The sequence below is a fragment of the Terrapene carolina genome, unplaced genomic scaffold (genome assembly GCF_002925995.2).
Source record: "Terrapene carolina triunguis isolate 2854851 unplaced genomic scaffold, T_m_triunguis-2.0 Scaffold88, whole genome shotgun sequence".
NCBI classification, from domain to species: domain Eukaryota; kingdom Metazoa; phylum Chordata; order Testudines; family Emydidae; genus Terrapene; species Terrapene triunguis.
In genome coordinates this window covers 28,753,144-28,777,175 of record NW_020664439.1, presented here as the reverse complement: position 1 = coordinate 28,777,175, position 24,032 = coordinate 28,753,144, and the positions used below count along the sequence as shown (strand labels likewise).

The window sequence follows — 24,032 nt, the reverse complement described above, 5'->3', positions numbered from 1 at the left end:
AACCATGATGAAACCCTATCCGTTCCTCAGCTCTTTGGACCTATTTCTACATCAGTAACCACTTCCACCTGTGGCTATCAAATCAGCTTTGTTTTCTATGTCAAGCTGTTATGGTTAGGCTGAAAATTTGCCTCCTATTTAAAATAAACTACTTATAATACTAAACCAAACAAATCAGAAATTGCAAGCAGCACTCTATGCAAAAATCTATGCTTCCCCCTGTAACAGTTCCATTGTATTGTATTGCAGCAGGGCACTGTCACCAGATATCACCATCACCCAGGTGCACTCCAGTCCCAAGTATACCTTCAGCATAGTTAGCTGCATAAAGAATTCCCATCTCTACAGAAAGAAAAGGACTCCTCTTGCCCTCAGAAGAGTTTTGTGACTAGCACTGTAGCTGACTATACTAAATGGACTCTAAGAAGCAGAAGTGCTTGTAAGTAAATCCTCAACTCATGCACAAGGTCAAAGCTGAAGACCCTTTCTTCAGTGTTTGCTTATTGTTTCAATGTCTAGATTTGTTGCAAGTTTTATTTAATTGTCTTGACCTAGTAGTGTCTGCATGTGTCTTGCAAGCTTATTTTGCAGCAGTTGCTGCTTGCTTTGAATCCAACTAATAAAGAGAATATGTAGCATTTCCATAGCTTCTTACGTATTCTGGGAACTTTACAAACAGTAATTAAGACTCTGAAGCCGTTCTGAGATGGCGAGAGGCAAGGGTAGCAATTGTGACTGTGTGCGCTTGTTTCTATTTCTGGCAGGGGAAGGACATGGTTTTAAAGCAGCAGCAAAGCAGTGAGTGGTGACTGAGGCTGCATCCCCCATGAAGATGCTGAACAAAACAGTGAATGATACATCGGAAGCAGACATCTGCCCCCTAGAAGAGAGCTATAAGCACATCTTACTCCCCCTTGCATACAGCGTTGTGTTTGTGCTGGGGCTGCTCCTAAATGGTGCCATGCTGTGGCTGTGCTGCTGCCACACCAAGGAATGGACATGCACCACTATCTACCTGGTGAACCTGGCTGTGGCTGATCTGCTCTACATCTTCTCTCTGCCCTTGCTCATCATTAATTATGCCATGCAGGACATCTGGCTCTTTGGAGAGCTGCTCTGCAAAATGGTACGTTTCTTATTTTACAACAATCTGTATGGCAGCATCTTGCTGCTGACTTGCATAAGTGTCCATCGTTTTCTGGGGATTTGCTACCCCATCCGGTCACTGGCTTATAAAACCAGAAGACTAGCTGTCATTGGCACTGCTGTATCCTGGATACTGGTACTCATTCAAGTCTTGCCTAGCTTGATCTATGCTCGCACTGGCTTCATCAATAACCGTACAGTCTGTTATGACCTGACTAGCCCTGATAACTTCAGCAACTATTACCTTTATGGTATGGTTCTCACCGTGTCTGGTTTCCTCTGTCCTTTTCTTATCATTTTAATCTGCTACTGTTTGATGATCAGAAGCTTGATTCAAACCACTGGCAAGAGCAACCTCATGAGCAGCGCTGCCCGGGCTAAATCAATCCGGACCATCCTGCTAGTGTGTGGGCTTTTTGCAGTTTGCTTAGCTCCTTTCCATATCACTCGTGCCATGTACCTTTATGTCCGAGTCCATCGGAAACCTGACTGCCGTCTCTTACAAGGAGCTACCTTATTTTATAAGAGTTGGAGGCCGCTGGTGGGCCTTAACAGTTGCTTTTCCCCACTCTTGTATTTTCTTTCTGGCCAAACCAACACAGTCAGACTCATTCTGGAACTGAGGCTGCATAAAGTGGATCCCCTTCCTAGGCCTACAGTGAAGGGTAAAGTATCAGAGGGGTAGCCGTGTTAGTCTGGATCTGTAAAAGCAGCAAAGAGTCCTAGGGCACCTTGTAGACTAACAGATGTATTGGAGCATGAGCTTTCGTGGGTGAATACCCACTTCATCGGATGCATGGGTATTTCGTGGGTATTCACCCACAAAAGCTCATGCTCCAATACGGCTGTTAGCCTATAAGGTGCCACAGGACTCCTTGCTGCTTTTACAGTGAAGGGTAAGGAGACAGTAGCACCCAGGGGGGCTCCTACCCTTGCTGCAGAATGAAGCCTGAGGAAAGTGATCTGAGACCTTCCCTTCATGGCAGATTTACTTCAAAGAAGAGAGACTGTAGCAGCTTAAATTATTGCATGCATGCCTTTGAGAGGAGCTGTAAAACACTCACCTGCACCGATAAAAGAGATCCTGTATAACGGCAATTCCCCTAATGCCGAGACAAGCTTTGGTAGAGAGAGGCTAGGAGTGAAGACTAAATATTTTACAAAGGACTAGAAGGCAAGTTGTTAGCATTTCATGTCAAGCAACAGCAGCAGCAGTTGAGAAATAAAACTAAACTGCACCACCTCCAAAAAACAAACAAACCCCAGATCCCCACTACTCACTATTCTTTTCCCAATGGAAAGGGAAGCCATATACACATATGGAGAGGAATAAGTATAGCTGAGAAAGACTCTCATTGAAATCGAGAGGAGGTAGAGCTTCCAGTCATTTGTCACGTACCAGTTCATACAATTTTAAAGCTTATTATACACTACATTCCCAAAGCCATTGTCAGGAATCCCTGTTGCTGTTTCAGTGACTGGACCTACTACTACAGAGTGAGAATGGCCATCTTTTCAGAGACAATTCTGGCTAATCTAGTAGATTTTCATTATTTAACATTTTAATTTTTTCAATGTTCTTTCATTAGAATCTTGATACACAAGCGTTTTGAGATGAAAAGCACTATAGGATAGTTAAGCACCAGAACAAGTTATGTAGGGAGGCTGTGGAATCTCTGTCACGGGAATTTTTAAGAACAGCTCAGATAAACACCAGTCAGGGATGATCTAGTTATACTTGGATCCTGCTTCAGCACATGGGGTGGGGGAAAGAAGAGTAGGTGACCCCTTGAGGTCCCTTCCAGCCCTACATTACTACAGTTCTGTAAGAACTATTGTTAATCTTTAAAAAAAAATTCCAGCTGCCACTGGAATGCTACTGACTTTAAAAAAAAAAAAAAAGTCACATAGTTGGATGAAAAGGCAGAAAGCACAAGAGCTCTACAGCAGTGGTTCTCAACAAGGGGTATGTGTGCCCCCTGGAAGTATGCAGAGGTTTTCCAAGGGGTACATCAAGTCATTTAGACATTTGCCTAGTTTTACAACAGGCTACATAAAAAGCCTAGCGCAGTCAATACAAACTAAAATTTAATAGACAAAATGAGAAAGCAAGCAATTTTTCAGTAATAGCGTACTGATATACTTTTGAATTTTTGTGTCTGATTTTGTTAACAAGTAGTTAAGTGAGGTAAAACTTGGTGTACACAGGACAAATCAGACTCCTGAAAGGGCTACAGTAGTCTGGAAATGTTGAGACTCACTGCTATATAGAGCACCACGGGGCTGATTATATTAGACCAAAAATCTGGCCAATGTTTTGGCCAGAGATTATTGATCTATTTCCAGTTGGATGTTGTCTCTGAAAAGCAGTTACCCTAAAAAGAGGAAATGAACACATTTTATATATTGAAGTTTCATATAATTGCAAGTTAGTGACATACACTGTACAGCACGTGCAGCACTTAAAGTCTTGTTTCCAAACTCTTCAATGGTCCGTTGCAAAGACAGCTCTATGCAATAACCAAGTCACCAAAAAAAGCTTGAAGCGTGGCTAAAAGTTAGATTGTGAGCTCTCTGGGATTGTACAAATGAATAAAACAAAGTTTGTCCCTGTGCATGGTATGATGAGACCCTTATAGGGCTCCTTAGTGGGAAATAAAACAGTGATAAGCTTGTACAGTGCTCTCAGCCCAACATCCTGTTTGTCCATCACAGATGGAAGAGAAACTGTATAGGCATATTGCAGTAAGATGTCATTAGCCAGTAGCACCCATATCATACGACATTCCATATCTCATAACAGACTTTTCATCCCACAACAGACACAATTGGGAGTTGTATGTTTGACTCTAAACAGCACATCCGTTACGGAACGGAAAGGGTCCCACCAAACAGAGAACAACAGTTACGCAAGGCTATCAGTTTGAATTTTAACATTATTAGTAGTTTCCCCTCTTGTTTAGATTTAAGTAATTTTAAAAAATAGACACCTATTCACCTGACAATGTTAAAACAGAATAATATAGCCAGAACTGAAACAAACATTTAATTTGAGCAAGTTACTCAACCAGTGAGCAAGTCAGCTAGTTAAAAAAGCGCCTTTCCATATCCTCATCCTCTATCAACACCCCCCCAACATTTACCAAAACACCTATCTAATAAACAGCTTTTGAAATGTGCTTACTTGGCGAACTCCTCTCTGGGGGAATTGCATGTATTCTTACATTACTCATGGAATTGGAAATGAAGATCAAGGGCTTTCCTGTAATAAGAGACCAACTATGTTTGACTTTTAGTGTCTGGATTGAGCTATTGAATAAGGAAACACTTAAAGATGTTACTATTTCTTTTTCTCCAGTGTTTAGGAACTGAATGACTCAGGATCAGTAATGGGATATGGAGCCTTTAATCTCCAATATGCTTGTTCAAATTGAGCCCAGGTTGGAAGCAACCTGGAGTTACCACTAGCTGACAGCCATTTAGTGGTTCAAGTGAGTTGGTCTCAATCCAGCTCCTGGTAGATGGTGTCTCTATCAAACAAAATCACCACTCTTGGCATTTTCTATAGAGGCCAATGATTGAAGGGGCCTGGCGGTTGAAATAGCTTCTTACTGCTAGAGGCACACTTCAAGGCTAAAGTACAAGGTTAAGTGTAAAGAAGTCTTCACTGTTAATCCTATTGTGAATAAAGGCTTCTAATTCTCAGCCGATGGCAAGCATTTTCACTAGCACTCTTTCCAGCAAAACCCCTCACACAGCATTACGCGTACTGACCAATGCTTATAGATAACTGCTGGCAGACTCTTCTACTTGGAGAGCACCACGAAGTCTGAAACACTCAAGAAAAATACAAGATATAGGCAGATTAGACTGCCAGACTGAAGTTTTATTTCCCAACGAGCCAGTGACTCAATATTATTTGAATGTTTGAAATAGTATACTTCTAAAATATGAAAATGTGTTTAAATATTGACGGAATGTTTGTCTAATCCTGTCAAACATTGATTTTTAAAATATTTACATGGTACACTATATAAAATATACAGTAAAGTCTGGGATTGGCCTTTGTCATGCATTGACACTGTTATACTACCCAATGGAGTGCAGCTTATAGTCTAAGTGTGATTTTGGTTAGTAATATTACCAATTAAGGAGAAGTTTAGAGATGAGCACACAGAGAACTGGAACTCAGCAAATCTGAAAATTCCTCCCAACTTGGCACATAAATTTGCTTTCAGATCTGTAAAATAAGGGGTAGTATTTTAGACACTTAATTTGTAAATATTTGTAAACTACTTAGAAATCAGATAAGATGCTATGGCAATATTCTAACCCATACCTAATGATAAAAGCAACTGAGGAAGAAAGGACAACAGAACATCCCCCACTGGAAAGTAGGGCCCCTTTTATCAAAAAAGGAAGGAAGAGTTGCACCTAGAAAAACCAAGTTGGACAGCAGGAGTAAGAGCTGTACAATCTGACCTGTCCTAAGAAAAAAAGTAGGAGTGGAGACTTTTATAACACTTCTATTAGAAATTGTAGCTCACCAATTATTTTGTTTGAATTAAACTTGCATTATGCAATAGCAACAAAGACTGTTTGGGGAAAGGAATCCGACTGTTTAATTAAAACAAAGCATCGCAAAGGCCCGTGGTGGGTGTTGACGCAATGCGATTTCTGCCCAGTGCTCTGAATGTCAAAGTGAAGAAATTCAATGAAGCGCGGGTAAACGGCGGGAGTAACTATGACTCTCTTAAGGGCGGGAGTAACTATGACTCTCTTAATGTGTTCTACGTGGGGAGTCGGGCTTTTGAGGCATGAAGAAGCAGCTTCGCTATAGGAGGGGGGGTTGACTCCTCCCGAGCGGCCGGGGCTCCGGCTGGATAAGGAGGTTGCACCTCTCCCCTGAGGCTTGCTGATTCTCTCACTAGTCTGCATTCTTTTAGGGGGAAAAGACGTGGTTCGCCACTGATTCTCCTAATCGGGTCTAGTTGCTGGGGCACCAAGAACACCAGATCCTTAACCTCCCCGCGGTGCCCGCCGGACGCCACTTATATGGTGGTGACCAAGAGGATCTGCTGCCCTGCCCCACAGGGTGACTGGGCTGAAAAACACCCTGTGGGAGAAGCCGACACCTCGGTGTTGAAAAACAAAATGAAAGACGAGCCTCCGGGTTCGCAACAAAGCGCCCTTCTTTGCGTGAGAATGCGGGGTTCTCATAAATTACCACCTACGCCGACCTTGTGACTCCAGGGCTGGAGGCGGCAGTAGCTTTTCGAATGTAAAGGAATGGAACCGGGAGACTCCAGACCTTGAAAAGATCAGCCTTAGTCTCCGGAAGCTGTTACTTACGAAGGTTCTGATGAATACCGTTCCATGAGGTTCTTTCCCTCATGCGATGTCAATCTCTATTTTCCTACTATTCTTTTCCACACTATCCACCTTCCCCTCTTCACGGGATTCTCGTAATGATTATATTACCATGCTCGACGTCACCCTGAGTTGACACCGGGTTGGATGGGCCACCCGCGAGTGTACTTACACTCCAAATAACCCAGAACAGAAACCCGTAAGGGTTTGAGAAAAATAGCCAAATGCCTCATCATCTAATTAGTGACGCGCATGAATGGATGAACGAGATTCCCACTGTCCCTACCTACTATCTAGCGAAACCACAGCTAAGGGAATGGGCTTGGCAGAATCAGCGGGGAAAGAAGACCCTGTTGAGCTTGACTCTAGTCTGGCACTGTGAAGAGACATGAGAGGTGTAGAATAAGTGGGAGGCCTCCAGGCCGCCGGTGAAATACCACTACTCTTATCGTTTTTTCACTTAAGAACATTGTAAAACATGCATTTAGTAATTTATTTCTTTACCATGTTAGCTCTTCTATACAGCCTTGCACAGGCATTGTAAACAAGTGTGCTTCTTCACTGATAACTGTTCAGAGTGCAGCACTGCAGCTGAGGGAAGTCCATGTACTAAAAAGGCCTTAGTACACGAAAAGAATTTCTATGAACAGTTACATGCCACCAGCATAGCCTTTGCTCTTAAGAGAAAAAAAAAATCTAAAGCAAATATGTATGCAGAGGTACAACTGTTTTCATTTATACGGAACCTTTCAGCTCTAGTTCAAACAGGAAGTAATTCCAGAAAGTCCTATGGCCAGTTTATACAGGAGGTTAGATTAGATGATAACAGTCCCCCCCACCCCCACCCAAAAAAACCCAAACCAAACCCCAAATCATTCCAAGGAATTTTAAACTATATAGATACAAATACTGCCAAAGTACACCCCAACAGCACTTGCTGACTGTAATGATTCTTCTCAGTGGCAAAGGGCTGAAGCCCATTCATTTGTTGCAGATGCTGGACTATGCCCACCTTGAGAGAGGGAAGATGAAAGCCCCTTGCCTTTGCTGACAAAGGCATCAAATTGTAGCTGGAACAAGCACATATGAACGGTTGAAGCACTCATGCTTCAGCCAGCATTGAGGTATGTTGTGATAATTGGGCCTATAAAATTAGCCTAATTGTGAACTCAGCTGTAAAAAGTGAGTGAATGTGAATGAGAGGTCACAATAACCTATAACATGTTCATGGGACAAGATGCAAAAAAGATGGAAAGACTGAATTAGTCCAAATGAAAAGGTCTACTGATATAATTTCTACTGTGTTAAGATCATGCCTGGTAAACAAGGAAAGCCTAATTGTTGGACAAAAAATGTGAGTAGTTAATGATGTCCTGCGTAGCTTGTCTTTTTGCAGTCCTCAAAGAGACTTTGGAGGGAGAAAGCAGGGTACTGCTACACTGGCTAACTGGAAAAAAAAAGGGGGAAGGAGTAAGCTTCACCATCATGGCTGTTACCACCACCCCTACCTCTAAGTCTCCTGGACCTTTCTCCATCCTGATCCTGAGAGAGATCCCGCCCAGACCAGAGGGACCCAGGTGACATCACCACCTCCGCCAGCTCAATCCTGAACACCAATGGGGAGGTCAGACTGGCACACACCACCCATTGTCCTCTTCCTTCACCAGTTTATTTCTTCTTTCCAATCCCTCTTATGAGTTTGGTTTAGCCATCCTAGTCTGCTCTGCAACACTGCTGTAAGCCTTTGACCAGAAGCGAAGCAAAGTGCAATGCCCTAGAGAGAATCACATAGAACGTTGCCAGGTCTCAAAGTGGCTGGTAAGACTGAGTGCTGTACCTACATTTTTCAGCAGTGAGGTTGCAAGTGAGAGTGATCATCAGAAACAAACTGCATTCACTCTCTCTGCTATTTTCTCTCCCTCTTTTGTCCATCTTCTAGAAACTGGGATCGGACTTTAACAGTTCCAGCCCATCTCAACTGACTACTTTTTCCACAAAAAGGATAGTTACTACCATTTAAGAGACTGTCAAACAAGGTTTTTTTTTTTTTTTTTTTTAATTTAAAGAAAAAACACACCTCTCCAGCTGAAGGGAACAAGAGTTGTTAAAATGAAACACTTAAATGGCTTTTCCTTTTTCTCCCTGTAGCTTAATAAAAGGTTAAAAGAATGTTTAATGCTGTGCTTGACACGGTACTAAGCAGGCTGAGATCTCTATACAAAGCCCCAAACAGTGTTTACCACTGTTGAATGAGGGGGATACAGAAGCCATATGCACTAATGCTCCATAATAAAGTGATATAGGAAAGCCACTGAACTAAGAACAGAAATAGGAAAGCTGGAGTTTTGAGTTGAGGCAACATTACATAGAGCATGAGAGCACTCTATTGGCATGTCCACACCGCAATTGAAGGCGTGACTGCATCTAAAGCTAGCACAGGTATGCGGACCTAAATCTAGCTAGCATAACAGTTAAGACCCTGGGCTTTACGCCTGGGCTTCAGCACAGGTTAGCAATGTGATGAAGTGTCCAGGGGGCCGGTGCAGCCCCGTCTGAAGCCTGCCATTTCTTCATTATTTGTAGTCTAGATAATAGCTAGCATGGGTGTGCTTACCCTAGCTGCAGTCACACTTGATAGACATACCCCATGAGGATTAAGGCCTCTGCATACTGATCAGTTCACCCACCGTTTAAATACAGCAAATGTTTAAGACCAGAGGGAATTTGGACAGGATGCCAATATTAACACACACATTTGTACAGATTACCATGTCATTTGTGAAATTATTTCTTGGCCCATGCTCCACCAGTACGGTACTACCATGGACAGAGAGCCATGAGATCTGGGGGTTGGGGGGGGGGAGGGGGGGAAGAGAAGAGGGCAAAAACAAGAATATCTTGTTTCTTTCTTTAGAGGACGAATACAGCTCTACCCTCCTCGACTACCAACTGCATAAAAGTTTCCTCAAGTTATCCTTCCCTGAAGCCCTCCCTCCACAGAAGACGACAGCAGTCATGTGCACTGACCACTATACAACACTGCTTAAAAAGCAATTAAGCATTAAACACAGAGAGCCAAGTGGCCCTATCCATTTAGTTTTATTTACTAAAAAAAGATCAGTATCTATAAGTATATAAACAAATCAACTGTACATAATCCATCCATGGATAGTTTATGCTGCTTTCTTCCTGAAGATAGCATAGTAAAAAAACCAAACAAAAAGGTTTAGCACTACCATGTGTAAATGCAATCTTCAACAGTAACACATAAAAGCACCAAGTTTTATACTATCTTCCTGGATAGATTTCATGAGGCCAGACTATGGCAGTTCTACACAATTCATAATACTATCTTTGATAAAGTTTGTAGAATACTGAAAAAGTCATAGAAAAGTAACTCACTTCAAAAAGGAGTATATTTGCATATACAAAATTCTTAATAGAACCAAAAGTTCCAGATATAAATGTCAACATTCCTCAAGTTACTTCTGATTTATTAAATTAATACAACTGTTAGGGTAACAAGCTATTAGAAAAAAATACTGGCTTCCCTGTGCAGTTAAGACAAATTTTAAGCAATAAAGGTCAGAGTATAATAATTTAGCTCAGATTAAGACCACACTTTAAAAGACTGAAAATTCAGTCAAAGTTAGTCTACTTTTTTAGTTTTCTACTATCCACTTAGCAAGAAATATACATGTTGTATGAGATTTTAGGGTCCAGTTCTGCTTACATTGCAAGCATGGGAGCCCACACATCTTTGGGATAAAGTTGGTCCTAAAGCCATTTTTCTCATTGCAGATAATATTAAAAGTAGTAGATACTCCACACTACATTTGTATAAATATTACGCTGATTGAAAGTTACACATTACAGTTAACAATTTGATAGTTATAAAAACTGTATCAAGTGTCATTTCCACAGGAAAATAGCTCAGCTTTCATTAACACCATCACCATGTACTAGTGCAACTTCCAAGTCTGGCTTTAATGAATATACTGTGTTTTGTTTTTTTTAAATAAATAAAACAGCCAAGTTTTTGTAAAAATCTCAATTTGACAGAACTTAAAAAGGCAGTCCTATTTCTACTGTTTCTTTCACTACGGAAAATGTAAGTAAAACTGAATTATTGCAGGAAGTTAACAAGGACGTCCAGCATAAAATGTAGTATGACCGGACTAATGCCTACATCAAGAATATGTAGAATGGCTAACAGGCTATTGTTTCCCAAGGCTTTAAAGTTTCAGATTTGGTTTTGTATGGCACACAGAAGCCAAACCTCACCTAATGCTTCAAACCTGAACTAATGTTTCACATTACCACAGGAGCCACTTATTGACACTACATTTTTAAAGGTAAGGTGGTTGCTGATGACAGCATGTGGATTCAAATATAGAACATGGTGCATTATTCTGCTTTTGTTCTATGTGTAGTTCTTGACTAGTAAGATCAAGTTTCTGTCTGCATAAACTTCAGAGCACTTCCATCTCTTGACAAACTTGTGCAGAGTGATGCTATTTCAGCACACTTCTGTGTGCCAATGCAGGTAAGTAGGAGGCGTAATTATCGGGCAGCTGCAAAAAAAAAAAAAAAAAAAAAAGTTTGAAAGAATGATGAATCTTATTGATAACTGTTCTTCAGCTTATCTGTCTTTCAAGTTAAAACTATTGATTTATTCTACCCCTTCAGTTTGGTTATTTTTTTAAATTGTAGGCAAGATTCATTTCTAATAGCAATGGGATAAATTTAGCTCTTTCATAAAAACCAATATACTGCTTATGTGAAGACACACATTAGATGTAGATTTTTTTTTTTTTTTATTGCACTGTCTTCTGTAGGGAAAAACTGCTTTGCTACTAATACCTGAGCTCCTAGTTTGGAGAGATACCTATTCCTTAAACTAAAGTCATTCTTTGGCTGTAATTTGGCCAAGTCATCTTCGTTTTCACGTCTGAGTTTCTCTTGTTTTTCTGCTCTGTAAAACAAAATGGATTAAATTAAGTGATGCGCAAACCAGAATCTCTGTTAATCTGATTGTTAATTTTACTTCTAGTAACTAACAGTTTATAACGTTTACAGGTGTAAAACTGCAGGTTAACAAAAAGCTAAGAGACAAACATTTGGCAAGCCACACTAATTAGATATTCAAGAAAAACAGACTATTTACTGCAATTTTTTTATTTAGCATTTAGAACTTTATTGGAAAGTTACAACATGCTGACTCATTTTTTAAACAAAATTCAGACTATGCCTTTATCAGTTAAACAAGATTTGATCCCTTAAAATATATTAAGATTATAGCACAAAAAAAAAAAAAGAAGTGACAAACAACCTTACTAAAGAGACTGCTCAGCAGTCTTACAGAGTTAATAGCAATCAGGATTTGGTTTTATCACAGATTAAAGAACCAGTATTTGGCCATACAGTACTTGTTAGAGACAGCTCCCCACTCCCACTTATTTTCAACTTGAGCCCTTTCTGTAAAGAGTAAAAAAGTCTTGGAAGACTGAACTGTGTTTTACTGCTACATGTGATTGTGTTTTGCATGAAGAATGTGACAAAAGCCACATTAACAGAGACCTGTTAACAAGTTTTGGAAGGCAATGATCTTTTCAGTACACAAAATACAAGTCAAATAATTGCTTAAAACCATTATTAGGCAAAAATTCTTGACACCAACCAAAGAGACACTATTTAAGTGCTGCTCCTGTAAGTGAGATACGTGATCTAGTTTATACTGCAAGAATGTTTGCTTCAGGTTGAAAAGGAAACATTTTGCAATTACATGAAACTTCAGTTCAGTTTAAAATGCTATGACCCAACACAGTGCAACCGCTCTGAGAAAGATGAATGTTTGGTAGCTATTAAAAATTGTTACAAAGCATAAGTGTCATCATAAAATAGTTTACTGTAAAATCCTCGGCATGTTAGTATGTTTTCCAATCAACTGTATTGTCCAGTGCTAAGCATCGAGCTCTAAATACACTATAAATTCTTCAAGCTGATAAGTTGCTGATCAAATGCTCCCCACTTCTGGATGATATTTGCTATTCAAATTTCTTTTCTGAAAAAAACATTGTAGTGAGAATTATTGAAAACATGCTACAAGGAACCCTGACATTCAGGGTGCTTTATCAAACACAAAATGTTATCTTTTGAATTATATATTGGAAACACTGCACACATCTTGCATAGATCAGAAAAATTGGCAAGTCAAGTAAAAATATGTATCTGCTTCTGGTGACGGAATGTGCTCCACGTACTGACAAGAGCCTTATGTAGACTCTTCTTCTGCTCCTTTACCATCCAAAGCAGCTTCACATCTTGGTCACTATCTGTTAGCTCATGTACTCTATCTTTTGGAACCAAGTTTTCATCAGGTTTCAACAAGTTACGTTGCTGAAGTGGGATCTTAGATGCCCTCTTCCCATCTCTGTAGTGCCACCCCACCGGCTGGGAACAGAAACCCAAGCCAAGTTTGCCACATGCCAGTATGAAACCACTACCACCAGCTACTGTGGGAGAGATGGCTTTGGTTGAGAGATTTCATTCTGAAGTCACGGGCGTGTAAGATGTTGTAAAATTGTTTTTATATACAGACAATACATACAGAAATCTTCTATCTTTCACTTTACAGAAAAACTAAATTTAGTTCTGTAGCCACTGCAGTATAAGTGTCTATTTGCAATTCACTACAGACAGATTACATATACCAGTTTAGTGCCTCACATTTTAGCACTGACAATAAATGGTCTTCTGCCTAAACTACAATACTTTTGTTTGTGTAAGTTAATTTCTGTAACATACAACTATATAGCTAAGCAGCAGCACTGAGAGGGTAAAGGTGTTTTACTGTTCACAACAAGTGTATCAAATAAAAATATTCATCTGGTTCACTTGTAAGTTATCTGAATGAAGTATTCATAATACCTAGCTAGAACACATAATTAAACATTGTGAAACGTATTTAAAGATAAATCATCTTTGTATAAAAAAAATAAAATAAAAAAATAAACACACACATATGGAAAGAATGGACCTTATAGCTTTATAACTGTCCCATCCTTTAAGTGTCTGCTTCAAAAATGTGCCTGACCCTAAAGCCAGTTATATCTACTTCTATAGTCATCTCCATATTATCTGATTACTAGATTTTAATCCTCGCAACACCCCTGAGACAAGGAAGTATTAACCACCCCATTTTATAGCTGAGGAATTGAATAACTTGTTCAAGATTACATAGGAAATCTGTGGTTGAGATAGATATTGAACTCAAGGAGATTTTAGTCTTATGTCCTTCTAAACAGGATACTAGACTAAGTTTTTAGGAAAAACCTATCTAAAAAGCAGGCAGCTTTTTGTTGTTTTTTGGTTGTTGTTTTTTTTGGAGTTTACAAGTGGGTTGTATTTTCCAGCCATGCTGGATTTCTACATTTGTAGAATTAAACCCTAAACAAGTTTGTTATATATCAAAGTTCAACTTCACCTTCACTGTAGCGTTGTTAATGCCCTTTTGGTCACACACTACTAAGGGCTTGGCTACACTGGCGCTTTACAGCGCTGCAACTTTCTCACTCGGGGGTGTAAAAAAACACCCCCCCCGAGCGCAGCAGTTACAGCGCTGTAAAGCGCCAGTGTAAACAGTGCCCCAACGCTGGTAGCCAGCGCTGTAAGCTAATCCCCTCGTGCAGCGCTTTGAAGTTTTGAGTGTAGCCACGGCCTAAGTCCTAGTCTACACCAGGACATTAGGTCAGTATAACTACATTGCTCAAGTGTGTGAAAAATCTACACCCCTCAGAGACACAGTTAAGCCTGTGGTACAGACAGTGCTAGGTCGATGGGAGACTTCTCTCGTCGACCTAGCTACCGCCTTTTGGGGAGCTGAAGTACCTACATAGACAGGAGACACTCTCCCATCGGCATCGGTAGTGTCTCCACTGAAGCATTACCATGGCACTGCTGCTGCAGTGCAGCCATAGCTGTGTGTGTGTCGACATACCTTCAGTCGAAATCCTTAAGTTAGGGAAGTTACCTTCCATGAAACTCAGATGTCAGTGACAGTAAAAATAAACTTGAAATAAATCCAGTGTCTTGACAGGAGGCAATTTTTCTTCTAATAACTAGAAGGAGACTTTTCAATGTCCATTGCACTAGATAAGAATGGATACGAATTACAGTAGTGTTTTGATAGCTTCCCATTCACAACTAAAAGCCAAGATTTTCAGAAATAGGACCCTTAAGTTCAACTCTTCAGTAACCTGAAGGGCAGTGCAAGCTGTGAGCGCTCAGCACTCTTTAAATTATTAGGCTTCTAACGCCATATTTATGCACCTGTTTCTCTATATGGCTTTAGAAGCCCAACTTTAGGATCCTATTTTGAAAAAAAAAAAAAAAAAAAAATCAGTCTTCATTTGTCTTGCTTCTGATATTAAACCCAGATAATCTTACTTGACTCGTAAGTGGCCCCAGATATACTCTGCTCTATATTTTACTTTTGCAGTGGCAATTAAAAAGTATGCCATTACCCAAAAGCATGACTAAAGAATATGACAACATGCTACTTGTCTTTTCTTAACTAGTCACACCTACATAAAAAGGTCACCAACAAGCAGTTTTAGTTCAGAAGTGTGAAGTGCTAGTAGTAGTTTGTTTTTTTTAAATATACTTGGGCTTGTCTACACTCATTTCAGTGGAAACACAATCTATGACAATGGTAAGGATTCTCCTGTTGGCATAGGTGCTCTAGCTCCCCGATAGGCAGTAGCTAGGTCGACAGGAGTATTCTCTGGGGGTTAAGCCAGTTTATCTGCGTCACACAGGGGGTGTTTTCTCTCACCTCCCTGAATGATGTACTTATACAAAAGATAATTTCCTAGTGCAGGCCACGCCTTAGAACTTTCATTCAGCTGGAAGGAACTCTGTATTTTCTTCTTTAATATAAAGGTATGTTTTCAAGAGTTAGGACCAGCATGATGCCTGGGCAGTAGACATAAGCCAGTGTTTGCTTTACTCAATAACAGGAGGCAGGAGCATGTAATTCAGAGATGGAAAAAGCCACGAGCCACACAGCAGACTAAATTTTGACAGGAGTTGGTCCAATAAAAGGTATCCCCACCCCATCTCTCAAATAGACAATTGCAAATAGTTGTGTATTTTAAAAGGATAATGCCAACACTCACTACAGTGCAAATTTTAGGCACCCAACTTCAGATACTGAGATGGCCTCTTTTTCATAGATGCTGAGCATCTTCAACTCCAGTTGGCTTCAACTTTTTGCAGAATGAAGTTGTGAAGAGTATTTCTACTGTAGTAAAGTTATTCTTGCCTCATTCATTCCTGATAGTATATTGCAAAATACATTGACTACAAAGGCGTGGTTAAGGGGAGATTGTGCCAAAAGTCTAGAATCAGGTACGACATTGAACTATGTGTATGTTTAAATAAATAAATAAATAAATAAAATAGATTTCTAAGTTAATAAAGCTTTTAAAAGGACACCAATTCTCAGCTTTATATACTTACTCAGCTGCAGCTAGCTTTTGCAGTTTTTCCCTTTTCTTTGCAGACCAGTTAAGATCACCTCCTACAAACAGAAGTTATAATGATTTAGGAACTCCTGAAATATTTGTCTTTGTGTGGTATACTCCACTAAAAAACACCTCTATAACTTGAGAAAATGAAAGTCAATATACATATGGAAAAATCAGTAATATTGAGAGACCTTGGGATAAGACAAGACTACAATTTGATATGGCAGCTAAAAGTCAATGCATTTCTAGGCTGCATAAACAAATAGACATGTCATAGAGCAAGGACATAATAGCTATGGGTCTAGAATCTATTAGAGTGAATTCAGTCCTAAGTAACAAGTTGAGTTCACAGAAGTAGTAGTTTCTTCTAGCACTTAAAGATTTTTAGAAAGTTAACTATTTAGCTATCCCCTCACCTAAGCTATAATGTGGTAGGAACAAAAATTTAAAGGGATAATCACCCAAAAAGGAGAGGAATTTAGGACGATAATCCTAGCCCTAACAGCATGTAGTAAAGAAAAAAGTTTCAGGCTGAACATCAGAAACAGCTTTCTTGAGTGAAAAATGTTTTAAACCAAGGAAAGTGGTGAAAGCCCTACACAGCTTGGGGCATTTACACGTATACAGGATAAAATGCTAGCATGTCCTTGATAGAAACAACCCAATATTAGCAGCAAAATGGACTGAATGTAGCAGCTTTATCGTTATCCAACCCCAATGTTGGAAATACAATTAGACGTGCAACAACAGTCAAGGGGGAACGAAGATAATTTGCTTTCTGAAGAGCCAATGCAACTTTTACATATGCGAACACATAGCACTTCAACAGTTACTATGAGGTCTACAAAAGCAATCTGAAATTTTTCCAAAGAGGGATAGGGAAATGGTCACAATCTTACTCAAAGCCTAGTATAAATGACCAAATCAGATATCCATGTGCAGCTGTACTGTACTCCTTTAATATTAGTTAGTTCAACCTTATTAAGTACCAGGTATGTTAAAACTAGTGCTCAAGTTAGTTCAAAGGATAGGTTCTGAATCCCCTGCTTACCCTGACTATTGGGAGCATTCCTATTGATAAAGTTGAGGGAATTTTGATGGTAATCGTCAAAGGAAACTTTTATATTGAGGTGATTTAAAAATGTCTCCATTAACCTCCATTAAGAGGGTAAAATTTTTAATCTACAAAGAGTCGGGCCAGAACAGCTTCTGTTACCCTGTGTAATACTAGTTAGAGAGGAAAAATTTAGATCATTGTTGTAACTAAAATTACTGACTCAAACAGAACAGAGGAAAATATGTAGAGAGACAATATAAACATGCACCTACCAGTGAGGTGATTCACAAAATACAGCATGACTACAGCTATTAGTGACACTAGAAAAGCAGAAGAGAGTTATAGTCAGCAAGGTTACTGTGAGGGGAGGAAAACCAAACTCTTACCCTAAAATGCAATTAAGTAACAGTCAAATCTTTTAGGTAGCAGTGTTGACAGACGTTGAGATTTTTAAAAAAAATGAGCTAAGTGAGTTAGGAGCATGTCCTAGTGACATGCTCCTAACTCACTTAGCCACTTTGAAAACACCACCTAGAGTGTTTAAAGCAAGATCAGGAAAATGGTCACTTAACGGGGGGGGGGGGGGGGGGGAATCTCTTTCCCTGAAGATCCCCTTTTAGCATAAGTAGTGTGTTTCAGTGCTACCTAAAAAGGTTCTAACTATACTAAATATCCATCTGACCTCATTTTCCCTCTCAAAAATTTCTTCAGTACCCAGTATAGATTATATAAAGTCCATTGAGAGTAAATGATCAATACTCCAGTGAGAATTAAATTAATTACTTTCAACATCAGTTTATAAAACAAGCATCCAACTATCAATCTACACAACAGAAAGTATTCACTGACGTGGCTACAAACACACTGAGCATTAAGGAAAAAATGTCATGTGAGCTCCCCAATATTCAGGGGCCATAAGTTCCCACAGTAATGTACTTACAGCAAATACAAGCACTGAAGAAGACTTCTAGAAACAGATACCCTCGAGAATCCAGTATCGTACCAGCTGCTATGGCAATAATTGCCAGACCCAGATTTTGGATAGACTGCATACTAAAACACAGGGTAAACAATCTTGTTATCCACATTAAAAATAATAAAAAAAAATTCCCCATGTAAAGAAGCCAACATGCTTAAGGTCTGAAGAGTACCTAGAATTTCCTTATTTGCATTTATAAGTACAACTACAAGAAAGACACTGTACACTGGCACAAGCTGCATCATGGCATACAGAGGCAGATATGCAACAAGTACATTCTCTAATTGTACAAACTGCACCCACAAATCTGAGGGCAGAATCAAGTTCTACATCTGTGACCTGTTAATTTTGCCAGTAATCCTTGAAATGTGAAAAGCAAAAGCTATTTTGGAGACAGTAATTTCAGAAGAATGAAAACGTATTAGATTTGTTTGATATCAAAACAAGCATATCTTGAAGAATTTGAGGACTGTTCCTAGCTTGAGTAATTTTATAAGATATGTTCATTGCAATGAAACTATTAGCAGCCACTCTGGAATAAGCTACTCAAAATTTAAATAGTGGTTCTGTATTTGGAAGTACCCGCTGTAGACCTCCCCTGGGAGACAAATATATAAATACTTACAAGCCATAAGCAGTTCCCAGCTGATGTTCCGGAACAACAAATGCTACCATTGGCCACAAAGCACAGGCAAGCAGTGAATAGGCTACTCCTAACATACACTGTTGAAAACAAGATTAGAATATAAATGTTATATTATATATATGCTGGTGTTAAGGTACTAAAATGTAGTACTTGGTATATAATTTTAATAAAAGGATGACATTTCTGTCAACCGCTTCCTATGAGCGTAAGCCAAGAAGAAGTGGTTTGGCAACAAGTTTCTGGGTGAGCTTTGCAGAAGCAGAACCAGCCAGTTAGGAAAAAAGTTTAATTATGTATATATACACACACACACACACAGAAAAGCCAATTTATTACAAAACACACACCACCCACAAGCTGAGTGGTTAAATTGTACGGATCTTTAACAACTCATGGTGGAAGCTCTGAATTGGGGAATTAATATTAAAAAAACCCCATGGGTTTCTGAACAGTACAATCAAGCACCAATGAAACCTTTACACCAATCACCACATATGCCACGTTTTACAGGAAGTTTTTAGACTATCCTCATACCAATAAGAAAAGAATTACAAACTCTTCTCTCCTACCACCTGGAAAGCCAGGTGCCTTAGTAAAAGTCCACTGTACAGGCCTTCAGAGGAGTGAACATGTTTTAATGATATCCAAGTTGGATGAAATAGCTTTTCAGCACATAGCATTACTATTTTAAGGCCCGACAGATATCAAAACAAGTACTGTGTCACACTGGAAAGCAGGAAAACATGCTGCTAACCCTGATGGGTTGTTAGGTATTGATCTTCAGTCCGTCACTGCTTTAGGACTGACTTTTTTGAGCCTCAAACAGTATGTCTTGGGAAGGTGGCATGGACAGAAGGTGGGGGTTTTCTGGTTGTCTCTTCACACACACAGGCCCAAGTCAATCAAATGGGTGCGTGAAGCTGTTTAGGGGTTTCAGGTATTTGTACACAACTGCCAGAACAGAAGACAGCCGATCATAGAATCACAGAACTAGAAGGGACCTCAAGAGGTCATTTAGTCCAGTCCCCTGCACTTGTGGCAGGACTAATTATCTAGACCATTCCTGAGAGGTTCCACAACCTCCCTATGCAATTTATTCCAGTGCTTAACCACCCTGACAGTTAGGAAGATTTTCCTAATGTCTAACCTAAACCTCCCTTGCTGCAATTTAAGCCCATTGCTTCTTGTCCTATCCTCAGAGGTTAAGAAAAACAATTTTTCTTCCTTCTTGTAACAACTTATTACATACTTGAAAACTGTTTTGTCCCCGCTCAGTCTTCTCTTTTCCAGACTAAATAAACCCAATTTTTTCAATCTTCCCTCATAGGTCACGTTCTCTAGACCTTTAATCATTTTTGTTGCTCTTCTCTGGACTCTCTCCAATTTGTCCACATCCTTCCTGAAATGTGACACCCAGAACTGGACACAATACTCCATTTGAGGCCTAATCAGCACGGAGTAGAGTGGAAGAATTACTTCTCATGTCTTGCCTACAACACTCCTGCCAATACATCCCAGAACGATGTTCACTTTTTTTTTGCAATAGCATTACATCTAGCCTAGTATCTCATTTACCAGTAGCCAATACCAGAGGAAAATGCAAGTATATTCCAGGGGCAGACTGGGGAAAGCCTCAAACCCTGGGAGCTTTTTCCTATAGCTGCCAGCTCCATGCAAGTAGTAGGAGGCTGCTGCAGAACTGCAGTCTTACAACCCACCCTCTGCCCCCTACCAGATTCCAAAGGAGCATAGGAATTACCCTAATGGATCAGACCTGAGATAACAGTTCTAGAATGACCTACCAATAGGGGAAGTGTCCTGCTAACCTCCCACACCCCCAGTGGTTGGCTTGTATCCTGAAGCATAAAGGCTTATAATCTTTATAAAAGTTTGCTTAGCTAATGTAACTGGGGTGCTCATTAGCCAGAAGTGTCTAATCTGGTGTCTAATCCTACTAAGCTGTCTATGTCTACACTACCGCGGGATCAACACTATTGCGATTGATGCACATGGGGTCAATTTAGTGGGTCTAGTTAAGACCCGCTAAATCGACAACAGATCGCTCTCCAGTCAACTCCAGTTCTCCACCGGAATGAGATGAGTAAGGTAAGTCAACGGGAGAGCGTCTCCTGTCGACCCAGTGTGATGTAGACACTGCAATAAGTGGACCTAAACTACATCGACTCCAGCTACGTTATTCATGTAGCTAAAGTAGCATAACTTCGGTCGACTTACCGTGGTAGTGTAGACATAGCCATAACTTCAAGCAGATAATCATGTTGTGCAAAATATTCCCTAACTTCACTTTTAATTTCTGTTTCATGTAGCGTTCCCTTGTTCTTGTATTCAAAGAGAGTAAACAGGAGTGCCTGATTAACTTTCTCTATGCCATTCATTATTCTCTCTCTCATATCTCCATGGTGGTGGACTAGTGGGCACAGTGCCAGCAATATGGTCAAAAGAGCATGATAAATACAATTTATCATATGGCTATCAGATAAGATCACGTACGTACACAATTAAAGTCATTATTACTAGTAAGAATTACCATAGCAATCCAAGGGTTCCAGAAAGTAAAGGCCAACATAACGTGAGAAGCAAGGGTTGCCACTACAGCAAACATAACCCAGATAATATTTCTTCCAAGTTTATCCACCAGGAATCCAAAGACAGGGGACATGGGTGCTGATATGATATATACAATGCTACAAAGAAGTGATAAAGATAGTTTGAAAACACATTTATTCTACATTTTAAACCACAAGGCAACTTCTGTCTTTCCATCATGAAGCATCACTATCTACAACACCAAATTCCCTCTTCACTGTGGAGCCCCCATGCTTGAATTGTTCTGGGATGCTTGAGTGCATAACAAATACATTCCCTCTCCAAAAATAAATATCAAAGCAGCATAATTAGTGTCTGGTAGTTGAGGGACAGGGGCAAATTTAGTGTTCACCACCTTGATAATTCAGGGATCAGCCTCAAGAGAAGAAATCTAGCCCACTTGTATTGCAGAAAGGTGATTAGCCATTTGTAGAAGTCAGAAGGGCATCAGCCCAGAGACCAAGATGTCTAGGTAGCCAACAGTGTGGTCTACTGGTTAGAACACAGGAATGATTTAGGAGCGATGGATTCTGTTTCTGGCACTAACGGTCACTTGTATGATGTTGAGCAACTCATTCACCCTCTCTGTTTCCTCAGTCTACCTCACGGATTTGTTATTATACTTTAGTTTGTTGATTGCTGAGTACTATATAGCTACAAAGCATAATTAGCCTGCTTTAATAAGCTCTGCTTGGGAAAGGAGTGCTTCTCAGTCCATGACTCCTCTAACAGTTGTCACAAGGCAGATCTTTCCTTGTCTAAACAAAGCCCCATGATTCATTTTTATAGTCTGGACTTCCCACAATGGAGGGACTGATGCTCCTTGATAGAATAGCCTACCCATGCCCCCGGGAATGCATTAGTCATACAGCACAACACAAATATGTCTGAAGACAAGATTTTTGGGAAAGACTCTCTACTGTCTCCCTAGACTAACATGTGACTGACATGCTCTTACATAAAAGCCTTTAATCAAATAAATTGGCAGGCATACCTGTTAATTGCACTTGCTTCTTGAGAAGAAAATTTGAATTTCTCAATGAAGAAAACCCTAAAGTAAAATCCATACAGGAGTTTTAGAATTTTTTTACCCATTTAAAATGTTACCGTTTTAGCTTAAATTTGAAAGTGAAAATAGGAAAAAATTCAAATTTACTAATTTTTTTTTAAAAACAGTTTGACATAAACATAAGAATGCATGTTACAGAAAAATGAAATCTCCCAGAGAACATAGATACTGCATATAGAATTTCATAAGGTATTTAGGAGATGGATTTCTATAGTAGAAGGTTCTAAAAATGTTTTTTTCTACATCAGAAGAAGTCATCAAAAGCACAACTCACTGGTGGCTAACCTAGTGATGGCACAGCAAGGACCAAGCCTCTGTATTAGACCGGCCAAAGCAGGACCTTTTGGAGATGATGCATAAGCAAAATGGAAAAGCCGGACAACTATCTTAGCTTGGAGAAGTCTGATGGTTAATGATGCTTAGTCAAATCTCCACTTAACATGACAGTGGAGAACACTAAATGGCAGCCTTCCATGGCTCTTGCTGCATTAAGATTTCAAGTTTTAAGTAACCCAATTCCAAGTTTTAGGTAACAAAAGTAACATGCATTACACCAGCTCAACCAATGCTAAAACCTAAAGTGTATTTTTAAGAAAGTGCAACAGATAAGAAAATCCACATCACAACTCTCAAATGGTAAGAGATGGCACAAGTAATGTCACTGAAGAAACATCAAAAGCAGACTAACAGGCAGAACTGCTACAAAAACGTTTCCTAATGATTTCTTGAAAAATAAAACAGCAATAATTTTTTTATTTTAAATATATCTTTAAAAATTTACATTGTCTCTACAAGGAGTTCTGTCCGTTAACTTTGTGCCAAACTGGTATGGTATGTTAGGAAGTGATGTTTCTGATGCAGCTGTTTATATTTCATTTAAAAAGGGAGGGTGGGGGAGAGAAGAGAGAGACACTTACTTCCCAAGTCCAATGAAAGGAAACACAGCCGCATAATAACAAACACAGATTATAAATATGAGCCACAAGGACAACGAGAAGTCTTTCACATCAGTTAATTTAATCACTTCACCTTCAGAAAGAAAGACAGATATTGGGATCAATGCAAGTTATTTATAGATAAGTTTAATTTTTTTTAAAGATGAATAAAACTAAACACATTGTAGAACTGAGCATTCATGTAGTTAGATTTTGTATGATAAATATAATCTCACTATATAATAAATTATGCAAGAGGGAGCTAATGACAAGTTTCAACTAGCATTTTCATTGATCCTGTCTTAACGCTATAGAACTGCCAAAACTGAAGACCAAAGTCCAATGTATTCCATGGCAAGCTAGACTTAAATTCTGCAGCACGGTCCCTAGAGTCAGACAGTCTGGTTTAGCAGAGTGGAACATCTGCAACGACTTCTATTTAAATAAAGAAGTTGTCAATTGAAAAAAGTGAAATTTTGCTGCAACCCTGAACTACGGAGAAGTGATTAAATGTGGGGAGAGAGCAAAACAAATTATTTCCAGTATGCCTCAGATTTTTGTATAGACAACACATCACTACAGATTGTTGGGGGAAGATGTATACTCAGGGCCGCCCGGGGGGGGGGGAGGGCAAGTGGGGCAATTTGCTCCAGGGGCCCCGGAGCAGGGTCCTTCCTCGCTCCAGGGGCCCCG

The 24,032-nt window shown here is 39.7% G+C and overlaps 2 protein-coding genes across 3 annotated transcripts in view; one reads left to right on the top strand and one right to left on the bottom strand.

The window, feature by feature from the left end:
- Positions 1-802: 802 nt before the first annotated feature.
- LOC112101797 (P2Y purinoceptor 3-like) lies at positions 803-1,831 on the top strand (the record flags this gene model as incomplete). Its single annotated transcript, XM_024192659.1, has 1 exon — positions 803-1,831. A coding segment is annotated over one exon (1,029 nt), but the record flags the coding sequence as incomplete, so codon positions are not given.
- A 7,823-nt stretch (positions 1,832-9,654) lies between these two features.
- Positions 9,655-24,032, bottom strand: part of MFSD1 (major facilitator superfamily domain containing 1) — a 19,067-nt gene continuing 4,689 nt past the window's right edge. The window contains exons 5-14 of one of the 2 annotated variants that reach the window (XM_026650010.2): positions 23,322-23,433; positions 22,330-22,386; positions 21,277-21,433; positions 18,708-18,805; positions 18,044-18,156; positions 17,376-17,423; positions 16,039-16,099; positions 14,516-14,666; positions 11,380-12,580; positions 9,655-11,090 (exon numbers count right to left, since the gene is read on the bottom strand). In XM_026650010.2, the coding sequence (XP_026505795.1) occupies positions 14,630-14,666; positions 16,039-16,099; positions 17,376-17,423; positions 18,044-18,156; positions 18,708-18,805; positions 21,277-21,433; positions 22,330-22,386; positions 23,322-23,433 (683 nt within the window). In that variant the 3' untranslated portion in view covers positions 9,655-11,090; positions 11,380-12,580; positions 14,516-14,629. The remainder of the gene's footprint in view (positions 11,091-11,379; positions 12,581-14,515; positions 14,667-16,038; positions 16,100-17,375; positions 17,424-18,043; positions 18,157-18,707; positions 18,806-21,276; positions 21,434-22,329; positions 22,387-23,321; positions 23,434-24,032) is intronic. The other variant, XM_026650011.2, reaches the window with a different exon arrangement.